The 17,780-nt window shown below is 45.2% G+C and overlaps 1 protein-coding gene across 5 annotated transcripts in view; it reads left to right on the forward strand.

Annotated features, from left to right (window-relative positions):
• The window catches only part of NTRK3 (neurotrophic receptor tyrosine kinase 3), a 378,761-nt gene that overhangs the window by 212,899 nt on the left and 148,082 nt on the right, over nucleotides 1-17,780 (forward strand). For all 5 annotated transcript variants that reach the window (XM_057544725.1, XM_057544727.1, XM_057544726.1 and 2 more), the window contains one exon: nucleotides 15,976-16,164. In XM_057544725.1, coding sequence (XP_057400708.1) covers nucleotides 15,976-16,164 — 189 coding nt within the window. The remainder of the gene's footprint in view (nucleotides 1-15,975; nucleotides 16,165-17,780) is intronic.

Genomic DNA, 17,780 nt, shown 5'->3' on the forward strand with positions numbered 1-17,780 from the left:
AAGGTACTTTTATTAGGGAAACTATATCATTTATCATCCAAACCAAAGGAGGCACTATTGATAAATATCCTGGAACAACAGGTATAAAAAAGGACAGTCCTGGGAAAATCAGGATGTATGGTCACCCCTTTCAGTAATTAAGAACAAAGCATATCTGAGCTAAACGAGGAGATGCTGTCTCTTTGACAGGGTTTAATTCCTTACCTGAACCTCCTTTAGGTTAATGGATTCACCAGGAAATAGGGTTTTGATGAGGAGGTACCGTGAAAATAAGAAGTTTTTATGAACTGGGAGGTTTAATAATATTACCTAATCTGGAAGTCAGTATAAGAATAACGCCTTAGGGTGGAATAGGGAGGGTGAGAGGGAGACGCAAGAGGGAGGAGATATGGGGATATATGTATATGTATAGTTGACTCACTTTGTTATAAAGCAGAAACTAACACACCATTGTAAAGCAATTATATTCCAATAAAGATGTTAAAAAAATTAAAATAAAGTAGTTTTGGCTAGGACTAGGATATAGAAATCTCTGTTTTCAGAATTCTGTTGCAATAGGATGTGACAGGTAATCACATAGAGGTGGGAGAATCTGACTAGTGAACTTAAGGTTTAGTCAACCATGTCTTTTTTTTTTTGACTTCTTTTTATTGAGGTGTAGTTGATTTACAATATTGTGTTAGTTTCAGGTATACAGCAGAGTGATTCAGTTATACTTGTATCTATATCTATATATAGATAGATAGTTATATAGATATATATATAGGTAGATATATACACACACAACATATATATTTTTTTCAGATTCTTTTCTTTTATAGGTTATTACAAGATATTGACTATAGCTCCCTGTGCTATACAGTAAATCCTTGTTTATCTATTTAAAAAAAAAAAAAGAATAACACCTTAAAAGTGATTGCAGGAAGTCACAAAGTTGAAGAGGAATGTGCGTTTTCAGATTAGATGGTTAGATCTTTGGATTCCTTTTCCTTTGTACCAATCTGGCTCATGTGTCCATCTTTAGAAAAATTAATGGCAAACTCACTACTACTAGAATCTCCCTCACCACCCCGTTTTGGGGTATTCGGTTTGAGTGTTTGATGTCCTTGATACATTATACTTTAGTACAGTATATACATTACCCACAGACATACTTTGGTGAGATGGAGAAGGGGTGAAATTGTTAAGAAATGTAGACCTTAAACACCTGTTTAATGACCAATAAACTAGTGTTGCTTTATGTGTGAGTTCATACGTATTCTTGCTCAGGAGTGCATCCGTGTGAGCACGCATGGGATTTCCAGCATGTTTATGAGGGACTGGTGGGAAGCATGCATGCGACATCATTCCCTTGCCCTGTGTGACTAAAGGGGCTTCTTAGAGAAAGTGGCACTCTGAGTGCTGGCCTGGCCAGTGGAGCCCTTGCAGGGGGCTGGAGGGCAGGTGTGTAAACGGGCACAGATACTACAGTATATAAAGCGTGCCATACAAGGGAGGCGATCACAGAGTTGATATGATGTTATTTTGATTGATTCTGGTGTTGTGTTTATACCTTCACATGCTGGAAATCGATGGATCCTCTGCACCTTCCCCAGTTCCTGCGGCAGCACTGCTTGAATGAAATGCTTATATCATTTTTACGGCTTTGTGAAAGGGATGAGTGAGCCAAGAGATTAATAGGGGCCGCGAGGCCCTTGCTCAACTGCTGCCCAGGCATGTGGGGAGAAGAGGCAGTGGCCGAGGTTCAGGGTGCCTTGGAGGTGATGATCGCCGCACTAGGGGAGAGAGTGTCTGTAGGGCAGGAGGGAAGGGGAGTCCTCTGGAGTGAGGCACTGACTGTTTGCTGGGATGAAGGGTGATGGACCTCAAAGCTAGAGCATTTGCGGGGCTGGGGATCTTCCTCTGGGCTGCCTTCCTTTCTCTCCTGCCCTGGTTTAGTGTCTCCTATGTGTCACCCCACTGCCCTGGGCACATCTGTAATGGGGTCCTCATCACCTGTGCCATGTCCCCTGGTCTATTGTGTGCTCCTGTTGTAGACCTGGGAGTATCTTCTTGGCCAGGCGGCATCTTCTTTTCCCTCCCTAGTGCATGGCTCAGAGTCTGGCACAGAAGGCAGTGTTTGGGAAGGATGTGGGTGGGAAGGGCTGATTCAGAAGGTGTGGCATGAATCAGGAATTCAAATGTTAGGATTCTGGAACTAGCTTAGTGCTAGGATCCCTGGGAACTTGCCCCTGGAAGGTTAAATGCCCGTGACGTGCGTTCCCAACTCAACCCAGAGCCTGAGGTTTCTCCAGTTTTATCACCATCCTTATAATGCCCTTTCGTTCCTTATGCCCGCCCCTGCCATTCAGACCCAAGCTGAGAGTGAGACAGATGGGAGATTTGGTGGTGTGAGTTGAATTGTGTCCTGCAAAATGATATATTGAAGTCTTAACCGGTACCTGCAAATGCGATCTTCTTCAGAAATAGAGTCTTTGCAGATGTGATTACGATGTGTGTTAAGAGTAGGTGATACTGGAGTAGGGTGGCCTTATAAAAAGAGGAGAAGAAACGTGGAGACAGACACACACAGAGAGACGAAGGCCACATGATGACAGAGGAGTGATCCATTGACAAGCCAAAGAACGCCCAAGGACTGCCAACCACCAACAGGAGCGAGGAAGGGGCAAGGATGGATTCCACCTAGAGTCTCAAGAGAGAGCATGGTCATGTTCAGGGACTTCTGGTCTCCAGAACTCTCAAAGAATACATTTCTGGTGTTTGAAGCCACCCAGATTTTGGTATCTTGTTACAGCAGCCCTAGGAAACTAAATGCACTCGGGGCGGCAATGCTTACTGATGCCTGAGCTAGCACGCAGACAACACATATTTTCTAACTGCCTGCTGTACTAAAAGCATTTTACTAGGACTTCAAAGAAGTTCAAAGACATACAGGAGAGAGTTCTTGACGTTTAGGAGTTTATGATCTAGAGACTTCAGGACCAGCCGAGGAGCTTGAGTTGGGATGAGCTAGGAAATGGGTCAGTGCTGACCCCAGGATTGTCTAACAACAGGACAGTTCAACTGTAAGGGTCAAACAGAGATATGACTTCCTCACAGGTTTCTAAGGACACAGTGTTTCTAATGAAAATCATAATACAGATGATCCCTGACTTAACAGTGGTTCGACTTACGATTTTTCGATTTTATCTTCGACTTAACGATTTTTCGATTTTACCGTGGTGCAAAAGCAATATGCATTCAGTAGAAACCGTACTTTGAATTTTGATCCTTTCCCAGGCTAGCCACATTCGGTGTGATACTCTCTCGTGATGCTGGGCAGCAGCAGTGAGCTGCAGCTCCCAGGCAGCTACGTGATCAGGAGGGCAAACAACTGATACACTTGGAACCATTCTGAACCCATGCAGCCATTCTGTTTTTCACTTTCAGTACAATAGTCAATAAATTACATGAGATATTCAGCACTTCATTATAAAATAGACTTTGTGTTAGAGAATTTTGCCCAACTGTAGGCCAATGTAATTGTTCTGAGCCCGTTTAACGTAGGCTAGGCTAACCTATGATGTTCGGTGTATTAAATGCATTTTCAACTTATGATATTTTCAACTTATGATAGGTTCATTGGGGTCTAAGTTCATCATAATTCAAGAAAGAGCCGTACCGGTCAATGGCATAGCTAAGTTCCAAAGTAAAATTTCAAAGGACGGCTCAGTGACTTGTCCGTGGAGATATCCTTGCCAAGGATGCAGGGTGAAAGACTCCTATCATAGGACCCTGAGTCCCGGATGTACAATCTTTTTGGAGTTCCTGCCTTGCAGATAGCTGGGCCTGGGAGACGTGTCAACCAAGGCGGGCAGGTGCCAACCCCTGGTCCAGTAAGCAGTAGGTGAGAGGCCACAGAAGGGCCGGTGAGCACCAGCAACTCTGCATCATCTCTGCCTCTCTCCTTGCATCTCTCCCTGCATCTCTGCAAGGGCAGGGGATATGGTCCCACAGTGAGAGGGTGCAAGGTTCAGGGCGTGCACAGCCCTCAGCAGGTCAGGAACTGTTGACCTCTGTGGGCACCAACAGAGAACCCTGGGTCCCCGTCTGGAGACCACAGAGAAACGTGGGCATGTCTTGACAGCCCTGTGTCTCTTCCAGTGACAACCACAAGAATCTGTGTTCTTTGGGATAGTTTTGCTGGACACTCACAGCGCTGACTTTGACCTTGTACTGCCTTTTGCGAGGCAGCGTCTCCTTTTGTCTGGGTTTATTATGCTTCTCTTTCACGTGCGTTGGCCCTGTGGTTTCTAAGTCAGTCTTATGAGTTTCTAATTTTAGAAGAAGAGATTCACAGCTAAACTCATGAAATCTCCAGTCTTCCACAAAGATCCATCTGGTGGGGAGTCCTCACAGCTCCCAGAGACGCCACTTTGGATCTTACTCCCTAGAAGGAGAATTGCGATTCGTGGCCACCCCTGACATTTCTAGAGGAATTAAGTTTGATGTGAGCTCCAAAGAACACTGGATGGGGAGTCAGAAGAGCTGGGTTGAAGTCACAGCTTTCCCCTGAATGTGCAGTAGGTCATTTCAACAGCTCTGAGCCTCAGTTTCCTCATCTGTAAAATGGGCAATGTAGTCTCTATCTTGAGTATCCCATTGGGTTGCTGTGGTAATTGAGTCCATGGATAAGAAGGTGCCTTGGAGCAGTAAAATGTCACACAGATCCGAGGGTTTCCACTGCTATTAGATTATGGGGTTTAATGCACCAAATCATGAGATCCCCATTCTAAAAAGCTCTAGGATCTGTAACTCTCATTTTCCTCACTACTTGGGACTCCTAGGAGGCCTCAGACCTTTCCACTGAGCATTTTCTAGCAAAGGGAGAAATGTCTTTTTGTCTGATGTAAGGCGATGGGCTCTGTACCAAGCCCAGGGAGAGCTGCATGTGAACACTCAGGGCTTGGGAATGAGTTTACAATCTCAGACTGGTCTCGAAGAAGCTGTTGGACTTTCACGGTTTCTCTCCAATCTAAATTCAGGCCTCATTTCAGCATCTTTGATTTAGGGGCATTGTAGTTCAAGTGTTTTCATTCTAGACCTCACTGATTTGAGACCGTATAATTATGTACCATAAGGTAGGTAGCGGGGTGATTAAGATTATGGTCTCTGGAGTCCGACAGCCAGCTACAACCATGACGCTGTCACCTACTACCTGTGTGACTTTGGGCAGACTACTCAACTGCTCTGACTCTAATTATAGGACCCACTTCCCTGAGCCACTGTGAGCCTTGAATGAGACAGAACAGTGCCCGCTGGTCAATAAGTGCTCAGCAGACATCAGCTATTTTTACGGTATTTTGTTTGAGCCTATGAGGCCATCACTCTGCAGAAGGAAGCAGGGTTTTCTATAGGTGGCACTATCCCACGGCATCACTCCACAGGTACTTAGAAATACCAGGCAAGGGGTTTCCTCCTGACATACCTTGGATAAGCTATTGCCTAGAAAGCAGTGTGGCGGGACCAGGCAACTGTGGGAAGCTTTTCTAGTGGGGAAGCCCCCTGTGAGCCAGTGCCTGTAAGGCCCCAAGTTTCTCCTGAAAAGAGTTTTGTCTCTATCTCTTCTAACTAGTCATGCCTCACTTTAATTTAAAGAACCTCACATTGAAACCATCCACAGGTCAATGGATGGGGTTTTAGATATTGTTTCCCACTTGTGAACCAGGTCAAGTCAGAGGCATCTGGGCTTAGCCCGCAGGAATTTGAACTCTCATTCTCTTGGTCTTAGTGTTGAAATCAGATTATGCAATATAGTTAGGGGAGTGAAAAAAGTGACATGAGTGAGTGGGTGAAGGACATGGAGACATCGGTGATCCAACATGGCAACACCTAGTACAGCATGCTTCCATTCACACACAGTCCCCAAGACGATGGGGGAAATCTATGGATAATTCTTTAGAGGAAATAAATGCCTCTATTTTGGGGTAACACTGACTAGTACAGTGGCTAATGCTGAATTTAGAAAAGTTGAGATTTGAGCTATAATCCTTGGACAAAAACACCAGCATACTGTACTCCAGTTGGCTTATACATGCAATCGGAAGGCGACTGCTCGCTTCCTGTTTGTGCCTGGGATGTTCTGAAATACTATCTGTATTAAGAGTGTTTGGAGAAAGCTGATGACAATTGCCTTCCCTCCAGGCTGCATACTTCTACCTTCTCAGGCCCCTTGCTGCCTGTCACTCTGTCTATGAACTCCTGGTTGCCTCTGCCAGCTACAACCTGGTGCGTGGGTTGTGGGTCTAAAGTTCCCTGGAAATGTCATGAGCTGCCTCATTCAATGAAGCCAGTTCTCTTACAAATGAGTCTCAAGGAAATAAAGATTGGGCATGGAAAGGAGCTGTGGCTGACCCATCATAACTTGTCCCAATATCAGAAAAACAATGCTGGAGGATCAGGCAGCGTGATGCCGTGAAATGAGCCCAGACTTTGAAGTCAGATAGACGTGATGAGTCTGTCTACCATTTATTAACTGTGTGACCTTGGGCAAATGATGAAACCTTGAGCTTCAATTTCCTCCACTGTGTTACTGGGATAACAGGATCTAACACCAGGGTTGTTGTGATGATTAACCGAGATAAGGGAAATCAAGTATTCAGAGAGCTAGTCCTGCCTTCCCTTTCCTTAAATGTGTGTTCTCTGGCTGGTTGTTCGGTAGCATCATTTTCATTCTCCAAGCAATACCTCCAAGCTATGAATGCTTCGAGGCATGAACAAAGCCTTTGGTTCCTGTAAGAGGCTGGGAGGGAATTGGAGCCAGAGAATAAAGCTTATCTTTTGGGAAAAGATTCAGAGAGAGGAGCGCAGAAGTGAGGAGGGCATGCCTTGTTGGGCAACCTGCAGGACCTGGCGAGCCCCAGAGATCACAGTGGCAAAGACTGTCAGGAAGCTGGAAGAGGCAGAGAGGGGAGGGACCACAGGAGCTGGTCCAGGAACAGACAGTTGGTGACTTGTCCCCAGGTATGCTCTTGGGCACAGCCTATGTTCATTTGGCCTCTGTCCCACCTCTGCCAATAAAAATTAAGAAGCTGATTTTCTTTTGTTTGCCTCTGAGGACTAAGCCCTTTTTATGAGACTGTAAATGGAATCCCTCTCAGAGCATGGCTGGATTTTTAATTGTGTTTGTTGTGCTTTCACTTATTTTGTTTTATGAGTTCCGGCTCTCAGATTTGTTGATGCAAAGCTCTCACCCACCAGGGACACGTCAATGTTTGATTTTTATCAGTAGGAAAAGGTTGAAGTTTTTAAAAAATCATTTTCTTAATCCAAAGGTTGGCTTGTTTGCTTCATTCTGACACATTAAAAAACCATGAGACCCATCCAGGTTTGTTGTTTTCTTATACTTCCCAAGTCAGAGTGAGGTAGGGCGGAGTTTTTTTCAACAAAGGAGGCCATGATCTGGCTCTTAGTGGAACTCTATTAGATTAGATTAGAGCTTAATTTGGGGACAGATAGTTGGGAATAGGCGTTTAAGATGAATCACATCATTGAGGACAATAAGCCCATCCTTTTCATAAGACACTTTTGTAGAGATTTGTTGAGGATGGTGTGAAGCATGCTCATTGTCTGAAGGAAAGGATTAAAGTAAAATTGTTAAACATGAGACGACTTCATTCCTGTGTTAGTCAGCATGAACTGGGTTATGCTGATAACAAACAGCACCCCTGCCAATCTCAGTGACTTAAAACAACAAAGCTGTATTTCTCACTTATGTGTACCAGGTGTTGGCTGGAGACTCCAGCTCTATGTCAGCCTCATTCAGGGCTGCCTGGCGCTCTGCCTCATGCTTCCACAATTGCCAAGGCAGGAAAAAGAAAATGTGGCAGATCACACACTGGATTTTTAAAAAATTGAGATGTAATTGACATATGACATTACATTATTATATTAGTTTCAGGTGTACAACATAGTGATTCAATATTTGTGTGTATTGTGAAATGATAACATCCATCACCACACATAGTTACACATTTTTTTTCTTGTAATGAGAACTTTTAAGATGTACTCTCTTAGCAGCTTTCACATACACGGTGCAGTATTATTAACTATAGTCTCCATGATGTACATTATATGCCCAGGACTTGTTTTTGTTTATTTGTTTGTTTTTTATGATTCCACATATAAGTGAGATCTTACAGTGTTTGTCTTTCTCTGATTTATTTCACTTAGCATAACGCCCTCAAGGTATTTTAATGTTGTTGCAAATGGCAGGATTTCCTCCTTTTAGTGGCTGAATAATATTCCATTTGATATACATATCAAATTGGTTGATATATACCAATTCCATTTGGTATATAGATACCACAGCTTTATCCATTCATTTGTCAATGGACACTTAGGCTGTTTCCTTGTCTGGTCTATTGTAAATAATGGTACTGTGAACGTAAGGGTGCAGATATCTCTTTGACGTAGTATTTTCATTTCCTATGGATATGCAGTGGTCCCCCCCCCTTATCCATGGGGGATACATTCCAGGATCCCCAGTGGATGCCTGAAACTGAAGATAGTACCAAACCTTATGTATACTATGTTTTTTCCTATACATACATTCCTATGATAAAGTTTAACTTATAAATTTGGTACAGTTAGAGATTAACAACATTGATAATAAAGTAGAACAATTATAATAATACACTGTAATAAAAGTTATATGAGTGTGGTTTCTCTCTCTCTCAAAGTCTCTTATTATACAAATTTAATGCCTTTTCCATCTTAACTGAGTATTTACCATGCACTGTGGTAGTAACTTTTGCAGTTTGAGGTGCAACAGCAAAACTAGCATGAATTTCTTTTTCCTTCTTCACTATTTTACCGATAGAAGATTGGTTCTTACTGTAGATCTTAGCAACCTCAGTGTATGATTTTTTTCTTTCTTTACTAAGTCGAGAACTTTCACCTTTTCAATTAAAGGAAGCACTTTGCAGCTTCTCTTTGACATATCTGAATTGCCAGCATCTCTACTCTTGCATTAGGGCCCATTATTAAGTAAAATAAAGGTTACTTGGACTCAAGCACTGTGATACCATGACAGTCGATCTTTTAACCCAGCGGCTACTAAGTGACTAATGGGTGGGATGTGCTGGACAAGAGGTGATTTATGTCCAGGGTGGGATGGAGAGGGACAGTGTGAGATTTCATCACACTACTCAGATCGGTGCACAACCTAAAAGTTTTGAATTATTCATTTCTGAAATTTTCCATTTACTATTCGGACCACGGTTGACCACCAGTGACTGAAACCACGGAAAGCAAAACTGTGGATAATGGGGGGACTCCTGTATTCTCTGAAATGGAATTGCTGGAATATATGGTAGTTCTATTTTTTAATTTTTTGAGGAACCTCCATATTTTTTTCCTGCAGTGGTTGCACCATTTACAATCCCACCAACACTGCACAAGGGTTCCCTTTTCTCCATGTCCTCACTAGCATGTGTTATTTCTTGCCTTTTTGATGCTGACCATTCTAACAGGTGTGAGGTGATATGTTATCAACACACTAGATCTTCAAGCTTCCATGGGGAAGTGATACAGATCACTTCTGCTCATTTTCATTAGCCAAAGAAAGTGATGGGGCACCGCCTCACCTCAAGGAGTGCAGAAAACTGCCTTCCTACCAGGTGCCTGGAAATACTTGGTGAACAGCAGTCATGATGACCGCAATTTCTAAGAGGGTTTTCTGAATTGCTAGGTGAGATTGCCACCTCTCCACCCCCCGCTTTGGAAAGAAGTACAAGGATAAATGAAGGAATATAGAAATGGATGGATTCTGGCTCCAGGATTTTACAATCTAGCCATAAATATTGGCCTTGACTGCCCAAAGTTATCTTATATGGGTTGGTTCAGCCTTGAAAATATTTGGTGATCTGTTCCTAGGTGATTTGATTCAGATGTGATGTTTTGGCTTCTTTAATGGGCTCATGTGTTCACACCGAGTTCTGGCTGTTTATAAAAAATACTAGGTGTCAGCCATCCTATTGAGAAATTAGGTAGTTTGGTGGGAAGCGGAAGAACTTTGGAGATGAACATAGGTTCAGATACAGGCTCCATCACTTCCTGGCTGAGTGATTTTTGAAAAACGAAACTTATTTGAGTTGTCCAGTTCATTGCATGGGGATAAAAGTATTTTTTGGAGGATCAAATGAGAACAAAATGCCCAGCAATATTTCTGGCATATAGTAGGTGTTTAATAAAAGTTGGTTTATTTTTCCTCCCTTTCCCTTTCGTTGTAACCACATCCTTGGGACTCCAAGTCATTCCTTTGCAAATTGGAGACTTCCACTTCCACACACTGACTGGGCAAATGCCAGAGTGTAGACTCAATGACTGGGTGTTCTTGGGGCCAAATTTCTGAGAATTGTTAATGCTTTGTAAGTTAAGGTGTTCGTGGAACAGAAGGGGATTTAGGTGACAAGGGTAGGAAACACTGGAGAGATGATTCTAAGGAGGTTCTTCCTCGGGTCTGAAAGAGGCAGTGAGTGTTTCTGTGGTCATGCATTACCAGGGAGGCTGCTTCTCTTTCCTCTTTCATTGTGTGCAAAGCACCCCTTCCCTCCTCCCCTCCCCTTTTGTACTGTGGACCCTGAGTCTCCAGAGGCTTCTGAGGATGCCATGTCCCTGCAGTCCTTGTGGTGGCTTGCAGCCCTCAGCTTCCCTGCGATGGGGGCCCTGCCCACCTGGGTCAGAGCTCACTCTACTGCAGTGAAATTCCACCTGTGTTCCCATCAGAGACCTTTGCTTTCTGGGGGAAACTGAGCCCTACACTGGAATCAACCACTTATGAAAATCCAAGCCATCCCTGGCTCTGCTCCCTTATTTTTTCCTATAGGAGGAGCAGGGAGGGAAAGAGAGAGACTCTGGAAAGACAGTTTGGACCATCCTGCTGGGCAGGACACCTGTCGGGGCCATCAAGCTGTCTCTAATTATCTAATGGTTCTATTATGGTGTGATTGGAGGAACAAAACCCACCATAGGTCTGAAGGGAAAAAAAGGCACCTATTTGGGACGAGAATCATGTGATGGGGGTGTCTGAGCAGACCTGTCTTCCCTCAGGTCTCTCTCAAAAGCTTGAACTTACCAGAAGGGCTATAAACTTGTTTCTTTCTTTTTGTTTATTAGTGCTGCATACCAAAATAAATGTGTAATTAGGAATGGATTAGTGACAGCAGAGAGGCCCATCACAGATACTAGGCAGTCTGTGTGTGTGTGTTGAGAGCTCAGAAGACAGCAAGCTTGAATCCTCCTGACCTACCTTAGGGCTCAGAAAATAGAAGAGAGCTCCCCAGACAGCTGAGATGTCCCCTGAATTACTTGTCCCTTCTTTGTATCTTTATAAATTCTTTTCTGTGGATATTCAGGTAAGAAGAAATGCTTCCTTTCCCAGAGGGACCACAGGTCTGTGGGTTTCCCCCTGAGGCAAGGGACAGGAGAATCAGCCAGACTTGGGAAGGGAAATTGATTCTTGGAGTGGATGCTGGTTGCATATAAAGGTATAAAGGTGAAGAAGTAACCTTTCCGGAGCATGATACATAGGAAGCACTCAATAATAAAAATGATGATGATGGTGATGGTGATTTCTCTAGCTCTTCAACCCACTATAATATGATATTTTCCTCTACTGTTCTATGGAAACTGCTCTCATTAAAGCCGCCTTCTTATTGTCAAATGCAGTGACCTGATTTCATTCTTCATCTTACTTGGCCTCTGTATATGATGCTCTTCAGCTTCTAGAAGTTCTCCTACTTTGACTTCTAAGACAGCAGCCTTCTCTGGCCATTTCTTCTCATCCTCCTTTTTCAGCTCCCCTTTCTCCGCCTGCATTTTAAGTAGTGGGTCCTCCAGGGCTCCTTAGTCTGCTTTATTCTTTTATTTCTGTCAGGTCTTTGTGGGCAGCCCCATCCATCCTCTCCATGGCTTGGGAGACTATGGAAGGACACTTCTACCCATGGCTCTTTCCCCAGCCCTTTTCAGATTCCAGAATAAATAATGTCGAGAAAGTTGACACTGTTTTAAAGCACAGGCTTTTGGACCATTTTGTTGATCACTCGCTTTGTCCGTTGACTTGATGAAAGCAGATTCGAATGTCCAATGTTCTGTCTTCTCCAAACTCCTGATTTGGTGTCCTTCCTCCATGTTGCTGTAACAACCCATGTCCTGTAATGCTGAGAACAGAAGGGGCCAGTGTGTGGGGGGCCTTCTGTTGTTTGGTCTTTTGAGAACTGGATCCCCGACTCCCCTTTCCTTTTTTGCCCCTTTGTTTTGCTGAACCTTCCACTTCACATCACTTCCTAAGAAAGGGTGAGGTAAATTTTTACATGTCTGCAAATATGTCTCTGTTGCCCTTACTATGGGTGGATACATTTTTAGGTGTAGAATTCTAGGTTGAAAATTTGTCCATCAGAATTTTGAAGGAATTTGCTCAGTTACGGTAACAGTATTATGGTTTTATGGAGAATTAGGCTGTCTTTCTGATTGCTGTTCCTTTTGAAATATGGCCTGTCCCATCCTCCTGGAAGCTTTTAGCATCTTCTCTTTTTTTTTTAAAATTTTATTTATTTATTTATTTATTTATTTATCTTATGGCTGCGTTGGGTCTTCGTTTCTGTGCGAGGGCTTTCTCCAGTTGTGGCAAGCGGGGGCCACTCTTCATCGCAGTGCGTGGGCCTCTCACTGTCGCGGCCTCTCTTGTTGCGGAGCACAGGCTCCAGACGCGCAGGCTCAGCAATTGTGGCTCACGGGCCTGGTTGCTCCGCGGCATGTGGGATCTTCCCAGACCAGGGCTCGAACCCGTGTCCCCTGCATTGGCAGGCAGATTCTCAACCACTGCGCCACCAGGGAAGCCCTAGCATCTTCTCTTTATCCTCATGGTTCTGGCATTTCATAACTTTGTGTCTTGATGTGTGTGTGTGTGTGTGTGTGTGTGTGTGTGTGTGTATACGTACCCGCATGCACGCATGCACATGCATGCATGCTCTCGTGTATGTGTTAATTGTTCTGGGAACTGCATAGATAATATTTTGGGCAAATTTTTCCATATTTTTTTATTTTGGCCTTTCATCTTTCTCTTTCTGTCCCTCTCCCTCTCTGTCTGTCTCTTTCTCTGTCTCCTTTTAATCAGATGTTGGATCTCTAGATCGAGTCTTTAATTTTCATATCTTTTCTTTCCTATTTACCACCTTTTCCCTTTTTGTTTGACTTTCTGGGACATTTTCTTGACTTATCTTCCATTTTTCTATGACTTTCAAATTTTGATGATCACAATTCTCAAGGATTCTTTCTTACCTTCTAATTGGTCATATTTTAAGTATCATCTTGTTTTCTGGATGCAGTGTCTTCATTTATCTTTCTGAAGATATTTTTTAAAAAGTCTTCTGCTCCCTGAATTGCCTCTGCTTCCTGCAGGTCCCTGATTGTGTGTCTTGTGCCCCTCTTTCATGCTGAAGCTTTGCTGAAGTGTCTGGTGATCCTGGACTGTTTCTTCGTATTTAGGAATTGAACACTAGAAAGCTAATAAGATCCTGCTTTGTGTGCACGGTGGGGCTTGTCAACTGTTCTGCTTCACTAAGGCATGACTGCCATGTAAGCTCGACTTCCTTGGGAGACCCTCACATGTCACTCTCCAGAAGTCCATTCTAAGGCATTTAGTTTCTCCAGAGAAGCATTCTCTAATCTCCTCTGGGGTGGCGGTATTTGAGGCAAGACCAAGGGTGAGATGGCTGGGTAAGCAGTGTTGTTCCTGGTTTCTGTTGTTTTATTTATTATTTTTAAAATATTTATTTATTTATTTGGCTGCATCAGGTCTTAGTTGCGGCACGCGGGATCTTCATTGCGGCATGCGGGATCTTTCGTTGCATTGTGCAGGCTCTTCCTTGTGGCACGTGGGCTTCTCTAGTTGCGGCAAGCAGGCACCAGAGCACATGGGCTCAGTAGTTGTGGCGCATGGGCTCTAGAGTGCGCGGGCTTAGTTGCCCCACAGCATGTGGGATCTTAGTTCCCTGACTAGGGATCGAACCCACGTCCCCTGTGTTGGAAGGAGGATTCTTAGCCACTGGACCACCAGGGAAGTCCCATTTCTGTTGTTTTAGGAGCAAGAAGAAGGAGCTCTGCCTCGTGCTTCACCCCAGCCCTCCCCTGAACGTTTCAGGTTCAATTTCTCTGTGATGAAACCACCAGACTCTGACGGATGGGGGTGAGGTGATGGCCGGGGTGACTTGTTCCAGCCCCGAGCCTCACTGCCGCCTTCCTTGGTCCCCTGACCCTTCAAGTACTGGGTCTCCCCAGCAGAACTGACTTGCTGTCATGATTCCCTGCCGCAGACCTGGTGGTCCTTTCTTCCCTATCTTCCTCCTCTCTGTAAGTGAGCTTTTCCTCCTTTGGCTTCTCATCTTCCAAAACATTGTTGAAATATCTCATTTCCTCTTGTCTCTCCTCTTCCTCTTTGTGTGCCAATATTTCTTTAATTCCTTTGTATGTTAATAGCATTTGGGGTGAGGAGGCTAAAGACCCGTGTTCAGCATTCCATGTTTAACTGGAAATCACTGTGAAGTGTTTCAAAAAAGTTTACAAGGTATTTTCAAGAACTGGCCTCTTTTTGCAAGGCACGTGATGCCTGCGAGTATTTGGGCAACCCCTTACTGCTGCTTTTTCACATGGTCTCCAAGCACAGTCAGACGTTTGTTGTGGATTGAAATAAGCCTGTCTGTGCTGACGGAGTGGAATTCAGCGTCCTCAGTTTGCATTTACCCATCCTCCATTTAGTTCTGCCTCATTGGCGCTTTGCCTTGCTATTTGATGGAAAATATTCTCCCCATAAACTTCAGTAAGATGTAAGTGGATTTCTGCCGTGGAAATATTGTTCAAAAGCTGCAAAACCAAATCACAGCAGGTGCTTTGTCTTGGGACCATGTGTCTTGCAAAGCAGCCATTTAAAATACCACTTGTAGAAAGCCACAAGCAGTCACAGCTAATTCACTTTACAGGAGTTTTATTTGTACTTATGGGAGAATCACACCACCAAACAGAATCATTCCTCTAACAAGACAGCAGCATTAATCATCTTTTTCAACTTGTGTTCGCAAATCACCTTATTTATTGGTTTTCTTCTTTGGGTTAGAATATGGTGGCATTAGGGTTGGTGAAGATGCAGATGGTGTTCTCTGAAGCCATTGGGGCAAATATGGAACTTTCAAGAGTGAGTCAGCTGGCCCAGCTGTCTGTAGGCTAATAGTATTGCAGCCTGAGTGCTGTCGCTTGTGAAAGCTGGCCGGAGTTAGATCCAAGCCCACATTGGGCTTATCTGTCTGTGGGCCGGGGAGAGTTGATAGCAGAATCCAGGGAAAGTTACTTCATACTCCTGTGGGCATCTGATGGCCACTCTGGAAAGGTTCTCAGCCTCCAAGGCCCTAAAGAGAGGTTCCAGATCTTAGCTGGACTTGGGACTCACAAGGGAGCTTTTAAATCCTGATGCCCAAGTTGCATCCCCAGACCAACTGAATCAGAATCTTTGAGGGTGGGACCCAGCATTAGTAGTTTTGAAAGCTCTTGAAGAGACAAGGGACAGGCTGCATACTACCGCTAGGTCATTTTTAAAATCCTGTGGTTGTTATATAAGCAAAGAAACTTATTTGAACTTTTAATTATTTGGAACTAATTTGGATTTGGGGAAAGTGGGAATACTTCGTGTCATAATCATTTAGATTCACTCTTATTTTGCAGCTGTTTCCATGGTGTGATGAGGTAGATTTTTCTCGCTCTCGTGAAAGAGAATTAAGGGGTTATTCTCAATTCAGAATCCAGAGCATTCGGGGAATACTCTTCCAATGGATTTTGCTCCTATGGAAAATGTAGTGGGAAAAATAGTGGAAAGGTCTGTGGGAGGGCTGGGCACTGGCTGGATGTGACTTCACCGGGGTCCTGTGTCTCTCCTGGCGTGTGCAGGTCCCGTGGCTGTCATCAGTGGCGAGGAGGACTCAGCCAGCCCGCTGCATCACATCAACCATGGCATCACCACGCCCTCGTCTCTGGATGCCGGGCCGGACACAGTGGTCATCGGCATGACTCGCATCCCGGTCATTGAGAACCCCCAGTACTTCCGTCAGGGACACAACTGCCACAAGCCAGACACATGTGAGTACCGCAGTAGAATGTTGTCCCTTCTGGGGAGGGAGGGTGGCATGGCGATAGACCACGTAGCTGGGGTTCTGGAACCTTCTGGGGTGACCTACCACCTGCTAACCTCCCACTCTCTAAGAGACCCTCCCTCTTTGTTTCAAAACTTGAAGAATAGCCTGGGTGAGGGGACACCACTGGGACAGAGTCCCCTGGGCAGAGCGGGCTCGGGGTGGGGGTGTGGGGGAGCAGCCTGGAGGCAGGAGGCCCAGCCCCACCTGGAGAGGTGCTCCCAGTAAGGCAGGGGGCACAGACACGGCTGGTTGTACCTGTGGACCTGGCCTGTGTATTCAGGAAATGTAACCTGACTCTGTCCAGACAACAGCCCCTGAGGTCTTCAGACCCGCTGCCCCAGCCTCCACTAGAGGGGAAGGGAGTGAAGGGCGGTGAGTACCTTTCGAATGGAAACATCTCTCTAGCTGCCCCTCCAGTGCCCCGAAGTGCACGTTCTGAGAATCAGATCATGGCCCCAGTGCTAGGACCCTTCCCCTCCCCGCTACAGATGTCTCCTTCAGATCAGAGGGCTCGGGGCACCTGCTTCCTAATCTCTCTTCCCTCTTGGTGGTTCAGCCCCTCCCTTTGTATTTCTGCTGAGTCTGCTAGGGCCTCTCCCCGTTCCTGGTGCCTCCGTGGCTTGGCCCTCCATCCAGCAGCTGTTTCCCTTGCTGTGTCCCCAGGCTCAATCTAGGCTCAGCGACTACGGTGCACACCCCTCCCCTCCCACTGCTCCTGCTCCCGAGAAACGGGCAGCTGTGTCAGGAGAGGGAACAGAGACCCCTGGAGAGCGCCCTAGAGCTAGAAGGGACAGAAGGGATGGGGTAGGTTAAGGCCTCATCTACAGACAGGAAACCCGAGGTTCTGGGAGGCTGTGAGTCCCCCTTTCCTGCCCCGTAGGCTTCTGCCAATCTGTTCTCTTCGTCTGGTCAGCTAGTCCCAGGTCAGCCTAGGAAGAAGTGCCTCTGGTCTTGCTCTCCCTCCTGGCGGGGCTCTCTACACTTGGGCTACACTCTTTGTAGCTCACAGAACTCTTGCAGCTCCCACTGGTCCATCTTATAGCAGAGTGGGCATTCAGCCACCCCATCCACCTTTGCTTCTGTGTTTCTGGCTCTGTTTTTAGTGAGAGAATTGCCACAGTGGGAGGGACTGGGCTAGAATCAGGATAAGGTCATCATTTGCCTCCCAACCTTGATGTCCTCCAGAATCTCTCAGTGTTTATCAGACTCCCCCATCAGTACCAGTTAGAGGAAGGGTACTTGGGTTCTGGACCAGGGCTGGGCAAGGGAAGAAAGATACCTGCATTTCAGATAAACAGTGGGGAAGACAGTGCAAAGAATGGTTCTACTCTGGCTAAAGCTCTCACCTCGGATCAGGGTCATCCTGGACTGACCTCGGTGAGGCTGGGAGGAAAGCCCTCCTGTGATGGTAGCATGGGTCCAAGCTCGGTCGAGGCTTGGCGCTGCTGAGCTTTCTAGAGTGCTGTTGGTATTTGAATAGAGGCTTGGCATTGCTGTTGAATATACAGCTGATTCTCGTTATTCCAAGTATTCTGTAAAGTCACTTTGACCACTAAATTA

The sequence above is a fragment of the Balaenoptera acutorostrata genome, chromosome 3 (genome assembly GCF_949987535.1).
Source record: "Balaenoptera acutorostrata chromosome 3, mBalAcu1.1, whole genome shotgun sequence".
NCBI lineage: Eukaryota > Metazoa > Chordata > Mammalia > Artiodactyla > Balaenopteridae > Balaenoptera > Balaenoptera acutorostrata.